At 36.8% G+C, this 13,484-nt stretch overlaps 2 protein-coding genes across 2 annotated transcripts; both read right to left on the reverse strand.

Moving 5' to 3' along the window:
- Positions 1-423: 423 nt before the first annotated feature.
- Positions 424-10,932, reverse strand: LOC108594368 (sialin). Its single transcript, XM_017979528.2, has 7 exons — positions 10,273-10,932; positions 8,888-8,937; positions 2,586-2,657; positions 1,690-2,519; positions 1,501-1,633; positions 1,198-1,439; positions 424-1,133 (listed from the first exon to the last, which is right to left on the reverse strand). The coding sequence occupies exons 2-7, from the start codon at positions 8,922-8,924 to the stop codon at positions 954-956; spliced, it is 1,494 nt and encodes a 497-aa protein (XP_017835017.2). The 5' UTR covers positions 8,925-8,937; positions 10,273-10,932; the 3' UTR covers positions 424-953.
- Positions 10,933-11,618: 686 nt separating this feature from the next.
- On the reverse strand, positions 11,619-12,885 carry LOC108602562. The gene is given in 2 exon segments (XM_017990699.2): positions 11,619-12,452; positions 12,511-12,885. Coding segments are annotated over 2 exon segments (1,053 nt in total). The 5' UTR covers positions 12,808-12,885; the 3' UTR covers positions 11,619-11,696.
- Positions 12,886-13,484: the final 599 nt, after the last annotated feature.

Below are 13,484 nucleotides of genomic sequence, written 5' to 3' on the forward strand. Positions count from 1 at the left end.
TTGAGCCGCTCAAACAAGTTAACCGTATCTGTTACCATGTTACTAGCAAACATTCTGTTAAAGCGCAGGTCATTTCAGCAGTTTACAAAAGCCATTCGCACAATAGATCAGCTAGAGATGGCAGTCAGACGGAATATCGCTACACAAGCAAAACAAAGATTAAAATCAAAAGACATTCATAATTGAAATGCTTGGCGCCAATATCATTTTTAGCCAACACTGTCGCAATGTAAAATGTGTGACTTGAGCTCTTTGCAACATTGGTTCAACAACTTGAGCTCCAGTGCTGCGCGCAACCGATACCAGCTTTAAAGCTGAAAGCTAAAAATAGCCGAGTCGGATAGTTTGCGCCATTTTTGAATGATTAAGTCGTGAGTGTGTGTTTTGTGTTTAGCTTTATTACGAATTTAGAAAAATTCTATAAATTAATTACATAAATAATAATGTATCTTCAACTTAACTTAATTAAGCTATGCAATTTATGTGTTTAGCTAATACGAGTACATAGTTATGCAATATAGTTCTACTTAATAAATTAAACAGAATAAGTGATGCACAAAAATCAATTGTCTACTTGACATACAGAATCAATTAAGCTATGTACATTACATTTATAATATTAGATAGATTGTAAAATGTGTGTGTTGTGCAGCAGCTGAAAAGCAAAAATATTTTGCTTCAAAGTCTTGCCTTAAATAAATGAATGCTAAGTAAATATTACTTATCAGGATTACATAGTCATTTAGCAATAAGTGGGGTAGAGGGTGTGTTGTGTGTGAGTGTATGTATAGAAACTTTACAGTTTAGGTAAAACTAATGTCTTCCATAATGTGCTTAGATTATGAGAGAGAAAACTCACTTTCTCTCTATAACTAAAGAAAATCTCAAATGTGCAGTAGAAACTACTATAACTTGTGCAGTTGTTTTTGTATAGTTGGGTGGGTTGGAAAAGCTTATTTCTCATTCTTTAGCGGCACACCTTCCTCGTGAGAGACATCGCTAATCTTCTTGCGCTCTGGTGGATTGTTCCAGGACTGCAGCTCACCGCTGCCCAGGACAACAAAAACTAGAGCAGCTGAGATGTAACAGGCGGCCAAGATCCAAAATACAATTTGCCATTGATGGAAGGATTTCTATAAAACAATGAAAAAGTTGCGTTATAAACAAAGTTCAAGCAAAAGTATTGAAAGTACTTACATCATTAACGGTTAGAGCGCCCACCATCCAGGCAGAGAGGAAGCCACCAAAGGAGGACAAAGTGTTGGCCATGCCAAAAATAGTGCCACTAAAGTTGGGCGCAATATCCAAACCATTGCCCAAGTAACCAGCAGTAACAGCGCCATGAGCAAACAAGGCCAAGGAGAATATGGTAACGGACCAGATGGCATCCATGCCCAGAAACACTTGAGCGATCATCAGCAAACCAGGGGTGACAAGAGCTATAAAATAATTATTAAATTAAAATACATACAGCAGCTAGAAATTTATCAATAAACGCACCAAAAGTGGTAAAGAGCTTGCGAGTTGCAGTGGTGCTAAGTGTGCCCTTCTGACGCAGATAATCAGCCAGATAGGAGGAGGACACAGCCATCACATACTTGCCCAAGTAAGGCAGCGAAGAGAACAAGCCATTCTGCAAAAATAAAAGTTAATACTATATTGTTTCTTTTATTTATTTGCTTGACTTACCTCTTTGATGTCAAAGTGCAGAATCTGGGACATAAATGTGGGCAGCTGATTAACCACAGTGAAGAAACCAAAGACGGAGAGACCATGTGTAATGATGATGGCCCAGACAGCGGGCGAGCAGAGCACCTGACCCCAGGGCACGTAGCTAGGACGCCTCTTGTTGGTGGAAGTGCCAATAGCATCTTCAATTTCACGTCGCTCCTCGGATGTAATACGTGGATGTGTGGCGGGTGTCTCATAGACAAGCGAGAACCAGGCCAGCGACCAAAGCAAACCAATGGCACCAGTCAGATAGAAAACGCTCGCCCAGCCAGCAACGGAGATGAGATAACCACAGACGGGCATGGTAATGGCTGCACCCAGTGAGGAAGCCATCATATTGGACATGAACTTGGAGCGCTCCATTGGTGGTATCCAGACGGCAGCCACAGGATGTATAGCTGGCCAGGAGGCGCCCAGCATAAAGCCCAAAGCAACACGCACCACAATCAGCACAATATAATTTATATGAGCCGCCAGTGGCGTTATTAGCGTCAACAAGCTTGCCCACAGCATGGAATGTCCAAAGACGCGACGTCCGCCTATAAGCTCAGCCAAGCGCCCGCCTGGCAGTTCAGTCAGCACATAGCCCCAAAAGAAACATCCCAGCACATAGTTCTGCTGCAATGTGTCCCAAGCGAAGCGCTCCTCGTACACCTCGACGCCATCGTGGGTGGTGTTGCTCATTATCCCGCTGCTGCTGCTGTTGGTGTTGCTGGGGCTGCTGCTATTGGTGGCTGTTTTATTTGGCAACGGCACTGTCATGTCCACAATGGCAATTGTTAGATTTACTGTAAGATTTATAAAGTTAGTAATTGATTTTTGTTGGCGTGTTGCATGTGGCATGTGGCACTTACCTCTCAGGGCATAGTTCAGCATGAAGCCGAGCATGGTTAGCAAACTCAATACCTGACGACATGATAGCAAGTCTGCAAAAATAAATAAAGCAAATAGGATTTTTTTAATAAAAATTTACATTTTAAAAAATAGACAAAATAATAATCCATTGCTATTTCATTATGATTGTATTTTAATAGCAATAATAAATAAATACATTTATCATTTAATCTGGGACTTTTGTTTTTAAATCGCATTAAATTCTGAAAACCCCGCATTTTATAAAAATATTATTGTAAATGCTCTCATCAAATCAAATATAATGAAAAGCGATTTTGTAAATTAAAATCTGAATTACTTAAAGAAACTTTTCCAATTTAAAGTACTTTTGTTTGTATTATAAATATTATGCATAGTATGTTACTTTTTTTCCATTCCCCATTTTATCAAAATATTATTGTTATTGCCCTCACATCAAAACTGATAATAATGAAACTAAAATTCTAAAAATATTGCTGTCAATTCTTGTTTATTATTTACTGGCAATTAAATCATTTTATGATCTATTCCCCGTCAAAGCGTGCATGGAATATTCCCGGACATCAAAAATCTTGTACTTGCTTGATAAGAACTAGACATTAGCTGATCTGGCAAGATCTAGGGTTTAGCCTCAATTGCTGAAGGTACCAGTCACTAACTAACTAAGAAACTGATGTAATATGTTGTTGTGGTTACATGTTTGTTTACCATATAAGGTGAAAAGCGCATTTATTAACTTTTATTAATGGCATGATAAATACACATTAAAAATTAAAAAAAAAAACAAGAAACAGCGCGACTGTCAATATTTGACCTCAATAGCCTTAAATTGCACATCAATTTGATTTGAGAATTTTGTTCGTCTTTTGTTTGTGCCGTGGGCTAAAGCAGCAGCTGCTACTAAATTACAAGATATTTGATTACAAAGCCAGAACTTTTGCATATATACACTTACAATATGTGATAAATAAAGAACGTCTTAAGCTTTGTCTGTCAATTAAAATGCCACATTGTGTAGAGTATTAAGTCAGTTAATTGTCTGATTCACACTTGCCTCAAGTTTCGCCGACGACTCTTAAAGTGGCAAAGTGCATTGTGCGCAAAAAATACAAGAAATAATAATAATAACAGGAAATTAATAATAATAATAATAATAAAAACAAACTGCATTAATTTGTTGTTGGCCATTGAACTGCGTTTCAGCTGCGGTCGTAAATTGTTTTGCCGCTGATCAATATTTAATACCAGCTGAGCTGAGAAAGCGTTGAGGAGTCGCCACACCCACCACAAAATTAGTCTAGCCACCTGTGTGTGGCAATGCCCCCAAGGCGCAGACGTTGCCGACTGACTTACTTATTAACTTAAATTCTAAATTCCAAAGCTAATTTAATGGCTCTGGAAATCCCAGAAATTCAACTGTCAAATGTGCAGCAAGTTTTAATCAAAAAATATATAAATAATTTATGCTAATGTGTGTTTTTTTTTATTTTCGACAGCCAGACAATTTTATAGACGGCTGACCTTAAGTTTTATCAGTGCACATTATATTTAGTTCGATCTAGTGTTATTTTCGGAATTCTAAATTGGCTCAAGCCTGTTTTAGCGTCATGAAAAAGCTTTGAAGCTTCCATATCTATTATATCTGGACTTGAAATCAATGCTAAGTGATGTTGTACCACGTGTAGCCTGCGGTTACTTAAAAGATTTATAATGTATAATTTAGCACATTATATTTTCCATTGGCATTTCTGTTTAAGTCGTAACATTGTCTTTTAAATTATTTAATTTTTTCGCATTGATTAACACACTTATTTGGAGACTCAAAAACGTGCTTGGAGCTTTGACTCATCCGCATATGATTTCATGTTAACGGTTTCCAAGAAAACTCTCAAAGTTGTCCGCCTTAAAAAAAAACTTGTTTGTTATTTTTTTTGTGTTTGTTTTGATTAATTGTTGCTTCAAACGGTTCTGTGTAAAACATTTGTACAGTTCAGAGCATAATTTAATTGTATTTTGTTTTTGCAAAATATAACAAAATGATTTGGAGGCTGAACTTTGGTGTAAACAAAAAAAAATCAAAAATAAGCTGAAAAGTAAATACTCTTACTTTTATATATCATAACAAATTTATGCAATATTTATGTTTTATGCTTTTTTTGTATTTGCCAGACGCATATATAAACAATTTAATTTGCACATTTTAAGCGTGAAACCAAAACCATAAGCAAGCATAAATAACAGAAAGCAAAATTTTAAAATGTTTAAAAATAGCTTCATTAAGAAACAAAGTTTTGAGGGCGCACACGTGAGACTAAAATTAAATTTTAATGCTAATTTGCAGCCTCCAAGGCAGCAGCATGTGAGTCCCAAAATCAATATTTACATATTTATTTTTGAGTAATTGCTGAAGTTGAAATGTCAACAAAATTTACCATATAGGCAAAATTTCTTCGAAATACTTGCGAATTGTGTTTGAAGACATATATAGCATATATATAATTAGTTGAATAAACTTGTCTGCTTATAATATATATCTTTTTGAAAAGACGCATATCCGCATTTATATATTATAAATTTTTGACGTAAATTGTTTTGAAAACATTTTGAGTACTTGTGTCCAATGTTATTTATTTATTTACAAATTCAAGTGCAAATATATTTACAAAAAATATGTTTTTATGTTAAAGTCTGAGTTGAGCGCTAAACAATAGCTATATGGCCTTAGGAAAATTGCAAAAAATAATTTTCTCTAGCATATTATATATCATAGTTGACCTTCACCAACTGATTAACTAAATGAACTTGTTGGATTTAGCATATAGAAAACGTGAGGAATTTATCCAAAGAGCATGTGACTTATACTTATATCTATAGCTATATATCTAACTGTATATAGATTGTCACACTACGCAAGTGATCGACGTCATAGCGCAGCGTTTTGTTTTGTCAACATGCCAAATTATGTACACACACACACACACACATATGTATGTACTTAGGTATGTTTAACAGTGAGAATCGCTTAGAAGGCGCGCCTGCTGCATAAATACATATTGCTCAGTTTTTGTTGTAGTTTGTATATTTTTATATCGTTTTGTTTGCTAAAATAGCTATTGTTGTCAGTTAGTTGAATGTTTGCACTCGTGTTTCATATATCAGACGTTGACATTGGTTCAGACTCTACAAAAAAGCCTTCAAAGCGGCAATTATTGGCTTTGCCACTTGAACATGTTCAAAAGTTACATTTCCGTTATATGTACATCTATTACTAACTGATTTCCAATGCACATTTTTACGGAACTGGCCTTGCTGGCAATATTAACTGGTTTCGCTAGCAGTGCTTACTATACATAAAGACTATAAATCAAGACATTATATATATAGCATTAACAATGACACTGTTATCTCACATTAACTCTACAATTGTTGCTTACTTCAATTAATTGCAATCGATTGCAGATGCCTCAGCATTGTCCTAGTTTTCCTGCAAGTAAATTTCCATGACGCTCATAGGAAATTTTCTTTCGCTCTTGAGCTTTGCTTTGAGTACAAAGTGCGCTTACATTGTCTGTCTGCATTAAATTGCACTTTAGCGCCTATATAGACGTCACTGATAAGCTAATCAGACAGTCTGTCGAGCCAAGCCATTAACACCTGTCGACAGCAGCATCCTCAACTGAATGAAAAAACATTTACAACTAACATAAGCACTGCATGTACAGTTAACGAGCTGTTATTTTTTATTAGCTACTTAGCTAGGCATTTATTTGTTGCTTGCTATACGTGGCGTAGTGTATATAGAAAGGGGCTCGTCCGGCAAGCAACAGCTCAGATTGTTTTTATAGCAATTGTATATTTGCAAATCAGCATTTAATTGTGTGCCTATTTGAATGTTAATCATTCTTTATAGCACAAAGCGCTGTCTGACTGGCAGACTCATAGTAACAAGCCTCCAAATGTTGAATGAAAGAAAATTGAAAACAAAAAACATTGAACTTAATCACCTTCGCATTAAATAGATTACATAAGAGATTTCCCAATTTAGACAAAGTACGTTCGCAACTACAAAGAATTATAAAGTCTATTTTAAGATTTTAAAATTAAATAATTAAACACATTTATTTAGCATAGATATGTTAACTACAGTCTTATTCAGTTTGAGCCTGATATGCCTAAACGCTTTTGACATTGAGCTTGCTATGCATAAATGAATTTATTTTTATCAGCACGCGACTTTTGCAACCTTTGCCAGGCTAGACACTGAGTCGTAAAAACAAAAAATATTTTTATTGTCAATCCAGGCTTCTGAAAGATTTCTTATCATATAAACCGAAAATAAAGCGTTTCAAAGTCGCCGGCATTTCATTCATTTGATTAAATTAGACGTTCAGTGACCGGCGACACACTTGAACTTAAAGCTAATGCGCAGCGAGAGCAAAGATTAAAAATGCTGTTTTATTTTTTTTTGTTGAAAAGTGTGCCATGAAGCGGAAACCACACAACGTTAAATTATAAACATTTTGTTAATTACAGTCACAGGCAATGGCATAAAAACACTTGTTGTTGTTGTTGTTTGCTGACAGGTTTCTTGTTTTTGTTTTTGTTTTTTTGCCATCGATTTACGTTGTAATCATGAGTTCATTTCAAGACAATAACGTGCTCAATTGGTCAAACAACTTCAAGTTCCAAGAAATTAATTAACGTCAATTAAACAAAGAAAACAGCAATGAAAATATTTGTAGCGTACTGCAAACTTCACTCACAATAAATGAAATAAAAAAAAATGCTTTATTTTGTCATTAAGCAATGCATTAATTTAATGACACATATTTATGTGCGCATTAATTCAAAATTTGAATATTTTATCATATTACTCATACGCCGCTTGAACTGTAACGAAATCTTTGACAGTCACGTGTGTTTTTTGTTTAGCGGGAAGCACCGCATGAAGTTTATTTTTATTTTAATTTGTTCATGTGTAAAATGTTATTTGCTTATCATTAGCTGCTATAAATTACAGTATTTTGTAGCGCTATTATTATAATTAATATTTAAAGTGTCGGCTGAGTTGTTTTAACAGCTGTGTGAAGTGAAGCTTACCAGCAAATTAACATTAACAGCATGAGCAGTGAAGTGAAGCTTAACAGCAAGTTAACATAAGCTCTGCAGTTAACAGTGTGATAACTTAAAAATGCCTATGGCTAACAAACGTGTTAAGCATATGGCCTTCATTTGTAAAAAAAAAAAACACTTGCATTGCAATTGTTTTAATGCATTTATTTTAATGTGCTGCTTGCAGGGCCACAAACCATAATAAATGCCACATTTGTTATGCATTTTTTTCTGTTTTATTTTTATTTTTTCAAGCTGCCAGTATGGGCGTTAACTGCATTGCTAATGCACTGACAATATTGTTCGAAATTGTCTTAAACAATTAAATGTACATTGTTTATTTTGACAAGGACAACGACTATGCTAATTTATTATGATTTTTAGTTGTGCACTAGCGTGTAACAATTTTTTTTGTTAGCCCTAGCTCAACTAAGTATGCCAAAGTGCTAAAAAGCCAAATAAGAGACGCTGATATGGCAATTAGCTTTATTCCTTTTAGCTTTGTCCACATTATTGACGCGCAACAGTTTCGAATACAAATAAAATAAACAAACAAGCTGCTTTAATTGCAGTCAGCGTATGTTTTGCCGACTGTATCTGTATCTTTATCTATATGTGTGTGTGTGTGTGTGTGTGTTTCTAAGCTTAGATACTAAACCAAACCACAGCGTTGGGTAACTGAATAGCCAACAAACGTGCTTGGCTGGCGTGACTGCGATAATTTGTTTACATTCCTTATGTATTTATGAGTAATCCGACAAAGTGTCACAACAATGGCGTCATAAGGGACAGTCCCATCCTATTTGTCTAGCATAGGACGCCAAGCTATGATTAGTTTGCATAATTTACTGTCTAGATACGCTGGACTGTACCTTAAATCTTACTATAAGCAGTACTTTATTTTGATTAAGTTCTTCCGCTATTGCTCAATTGATTTGTAACCTCAATTCAGTCAATCAAACTGAGGGCCAATCCCCCAGGCAAATCAATTTGTCTATAACTGAGTTTTCAGTGCGTGTCATTTGCATGAAACCTGGCCAATTTGTCTATTGTTACAGTTAATAGTACAGCAAACAACAACAAAAAAAAAGAGGGCTCGTCACATAACGTTAGCTTTAGAATTAAGCGATGAGTCTAATGCCTAATAAAATATAAAAATTTAAATACTTACTGCGCACGAATAGACCACGTTTCTCCGTATTAGACATGTTAGTGGTTGGGCTGTAAATATTATACAAAAAATTAAAATTGTAAATTTTAAATGGTTGCGTTTTTATCAGTTATGTATATCAGATCTTATGCTTATCTTTATCAACGGTCTCGTGTGCTCTTAACAAAAACGTGCGTAAACAAAATAAATGTGACAATATGGAAATGAAAAATTAAAGTTAACAATAGCGATAAGAAATTGTTTGTTGTATGATAAGAAAAAAAGTGGGTTTGTACTGCTTGCGAGACAATATATCATGTGATAAAGCCGAACGGCCTGACTGCACTCGCTCATTCATAAGTAACTGCTAAGATACTGTAGATAATGCAGTTTGCTTATCTAAAGATAAAAAAGGCCTATAAATTGTTTGAATAATAAAATTGCCTAAAATACTCAAACTCATTTACTTAGAATGCATAAATTGAATTTCACAGCTTACAAGCTTATTGCCACTTTTTTCTTTCAGTGCATTAACATGTTAATTTAGCACGGCACATGCTGCATTAAACTGCATAATTTGCAGTATCAAGTTATTTGCATCGCCGCTTAGCAACAATTTAAAGCACAAACCACAACAATACATCAGCGTCATTATCAAAAGCCTACGATTTTTTTTTTGTTCATATGGATACTTTGCTATAATTTGGCATGGCATTAACCCATGTGTGTGTTTGTGTGTGGGGGTGGTGACTATGTGCGGACTTTGTTGTCCTTGCCTAACATGATTAGGTCCGGCGTGTTGGCGTTGCTATGTAGATAGCTATAAAACAAAAACAAAAAAGCGGCGTCTGTCAAAATTTACTTATAATTAAGTATATTCCGCCGTATGTACGTTTCGCATGTTTCTTGGGCATTGACTATATGTTTTCATTTAGTATCTATGTATCTGAGACGCGGTCACATGCAGGCATTCACTCGATTCTATGTCGTACGTCATTTGCTGACTAACGTGGCTATATGTATAAATCGCTATATATTTATATTTGGGGTTTAAATATATCGAGTGATAGCAGCTTGTCATATTTTTGTTTCTTCATTTAATTGCATTGCACTAGGTTTTTTTTTTATAATAAAATGCTATCAATTAAATATGTAATAAAAATTCTTTGCTCATTAAATTCATAAAGATATTTCCAGTATTATTGATAAACATTTTTTCCACTTATACACTTTCAATATTTTTATTTATTTATAAACTGTAATTCAATAATTTGAACTGGTTTTTTCTAAAAGCAACTTGCGCTTGCTTAACATTTTCTGTTTCCAACAGTTTCCAAATTTTTCGCGATTTTTCTAGTCAACAAACCAAACACATTTTTTTTACATGTATTAGATTTAAAACCCACCTTGAACTTGATGCGAGATGACGTCTACCAAGTGTGTTGACCAACTGAACAGCAACTTATGCAAATTATGCAATTTGCTGTACACCACACACACTTGACTGATTAACGTGCCGTAGAATATATAATTAACAAGTATTTTACAGCTATTATAGTAATTTACACAAGTTTATCAACAATTTACAAAGTGTGTTTAAGGATGTCACTGTCACATATGCAAACGATGCTGCGGCTATATATATATATAGAACACTAGACGTACACAGTCACAGAATTTATGTTAAATTTACACAGATTAATTGTACGTAACCGTACTTTCTGTTATTTAAATGCGAGCGTATCGCGCGTTTATCTTTTATCTCTCTGGTCTTAAGTCAAGCGGCAAACAAAATATTTTTGAAAATGTTTTTCAGGCAGCTGTTTCAAAAGTCTGTTGTAATTGTTTTAGTCAAAAGAAATTGTTGAGAGCAACGCATGCGCTTTATGAATTTTCCGTCTTTTTTTTTGGCTAATACTGTTGAAATAAATTCGAACAGTTGGTTGCGTTGTCGATGTGGCCCCTAATTTTAATAGCGGTGCCTGTGTCTGCTTCTTTTCTTCTTTTTTATCTCTCAGCTTTAGCTTGTTGTTCTGCCTGCTGCTGCTTTAGCTGTTGCTGCTGACAGTCCGAATGTTGAAACTGAACTGAAAATTTTGCCTGTGCGGCGGCTGCTTTTTCTTGCTCTGAACGACGACGTCGGCGTAGACGCTGCAGTCGCAGTCGCTGCTGCTGTCGCTGCGAACAGCGTGTTTGGCGCTCAGTTGAATGGGGATGTGTTTACAATGGATCGCTGCGCTTAAGTGTTGGTGTTGGTGTGACTGTTGTTGTTGTTGCTTGCTGTATTCTTACTGTTGCTGCTGCTGTCGCTGCTTTTGCTGTCGTGGGATGCAAAAATTCAAATTCTTGCGCCGTTTGTTTTATTTTTGTGCTTTGGCTGCGAGTGCAATGGGGTATTATGAATTAAAATTGGTGTAATACGCTGTGATAGCCAAAGAGTATGTAAATATTAGCATAACTGTACTGTCGGCCACGAATATGTATGTATAAGAGTGGGAGAATCACATATTATAAGATAGCGGCAATAATCATGTGCGGGCGCCTTAACTAATGAATTTGCTTTGCGGCGACCTTCGCCTTTATATTCTTTACTATATTTCTTCATTAGTGTTGTCAGCTGTTCACTTTAGAGGGTATTTAGCCACTCATCAAGCTATCGCTTGCTGCTCATTTGCTTGTCATTTCGATTTTGAGCTGCAATTATATAGACAAGATCTCTACGCTATTAAGTCTCAACCAATAACCGCTGATCTAAGTTAACGTCAGGCAAAATGTATTTACATACAGACTTATCGCATAACAGAAGTAAAAACAAGTTAACTTCCGCAAACTATATGGAAAAGCGCGTCCAGCGCTCCACCAAACTCGGACGCACCACAGCCGTGAAACGCTCATCGAAGATGGGTGAAAACTTTTCGGGAAACTTTTGCTGCAAACAGCGAATGACGGTGCCAGTGAGATAATAACGCGAGGGCCAGCGGCACTCACAGGGCGGAATGCAAGTAGTGCAATTGGTTTCCTTGTTGCTATATCTGCTCGCAGTCGACAATCTGCCGGCGGTAAGGCAGCTGAGGCGCCAGGGCTCATGTACATCACGTTCGGTCCATTCGCATTCGCAGGGCGGTATGCAGATGGGACACATCATGTCATCCAGCTTGGGCTCCGCGTTTCTCACCACAACCGGTGCCTTGAGGCACTCGAACAAATTGTGGCGTGGCACAAGACCCACCAGCTCCTTGTATTTACGCTCACGCTCACGGCGTAACCACAAGTCCAGCAAATCCCAATGATCCAAATTCAAGCTGCGCTCGCGTATGAGTTGCATGCGTCTATAAAGATCAGAGCGACGCACTGCATCGTAGTTAAGCCCGGTTTGTGTATGCCAAAGCAAGTAGAGCTCATTGGGCTTCTCATCGGGCAGGGAAATGCTCGAGGAGAACTTGGTCAACTCAAAGTGAAACAACATGCGTATGGCCTAGGATATATGCTTGATATGATCGAATCTTTTGATATTCATGGCCGACAAGGCACTGGCGTCCAAAAGCAGCAACTTACGACCCGAAACCATGTTGACGCGAAAAGTGTTCTAAGCATAAGATACCAAGAAGATTATTATTTCAGCTTGGGCTACGACGTTAACTAACCATATACTGCGGATAGCCGTAGCGCTTGATCCAGCGTCTTATGTCCATATCATCCCATTCAAAGATCGACGGCAACGGCAGCTTGTCCACTGCAATGGCACACAGCTCCACCAAGGGCGCGGGCGTGGCTCTAAATTGTATGGGCCAGGCATTATGATCGAACTTGGTGCGTGCCTCGAGCAGCGCATTGCGTTGGAATTTATGCGTTGGCAGCACATTGTGCGACGACACATGGCGCTTCTTCTTCTCCTTCTTGACCAGGAACTTGGTATCAGCTATGCCATAAAGATAGGGCATACTAAACTAAATACTAAAATTCACGCTGATAATGATTTGCCAGATATAAAAATATATAGAGTATAATGCCTGACGTATTAGCTAATGCATGCTGGGAATTTAGGCTCAGGTTACAATTGTCTGTTTTGCGATTTACTTTGTGCTCACGCTTTCGTAAACAAAATGAACTAAGGAACATTAGATAATACGAAATTTAAATACACTACGTGCAATTATTAACTGCGTAACGAGCATAATCTTTTAACAAATCTATTCGCATATATTTTCTGGGAATGTTGCTGTCACCAGCACCGCCTCAAACTAGCAGCAACCGATCTCAGGTAGCCCAAGCCAGGTCAATTTCCCACTCTCTCGTACCTAGGAACTAAATCTCTCTAAATGCGGTCGCAGTATAGAAACATCTGCGCAATTTGCACAGTCTGTCAATCATTGACAGACGAAGTGAGCTATTGCTCAGGTAGTAAACACTTTTGTGTTTTAAATTATGCGCAGTTTTTAGCCACATAACGGTAGGTAGAGCTCTAGCATATAGTGCTGCTGGCCATGAGGATTGTCAAAACATGGTCAAGGGCAGTGTTAAGTATTTTATTTTGCAAGTCGGCTTCTACTTACTAAAAAAAAAAGCAGCACAACAAAAAACGCTTTAGAGCAAACTGCTGCGATGATGATGATGATGA

This window comes from Drosophila busckii, chromosome 2L (assembly GCF_011750605.1).
Source record: "Drosophila busckii strain San Diego stock center, stock number 13000-0081.31 chromosome 2L, ASM1175060v1, whole genome shotgun sequence".
Lineage (NCBI taxonomy): Eukaryota > Metazoa > Arthropoda > Insecta > Diptera > Drosophilidae > Drosophila > Drosophila busckii.

What these genes read in the sequence shown, in the direction of transcription:
- LOC108594368 (XM_017979528.2), bottom strand. Translation starts at nt 8,924, where the DNA reads ATGTCTAATACGGAGAAACGTGGTCTATTCGTGCGCA. An exon ending in ACGTGGTCTATTCGTGCGCA is followed by an intron (nt 2,658 to 8,887) that starts GTAAGTATTTAA and finishes TTATTTTTGCAG; the next exon opens with ACTTGCTATCATGTCGTCAG. An exon ending in GCTGAACTATGCCCTGAGAG is followed by an intron (nt 2,520 to 2,585) that starts GTAAGTGCCACA and finishes TAAATCTTACAG; the next exon opens with TAAATCTAACAATTGCCATT.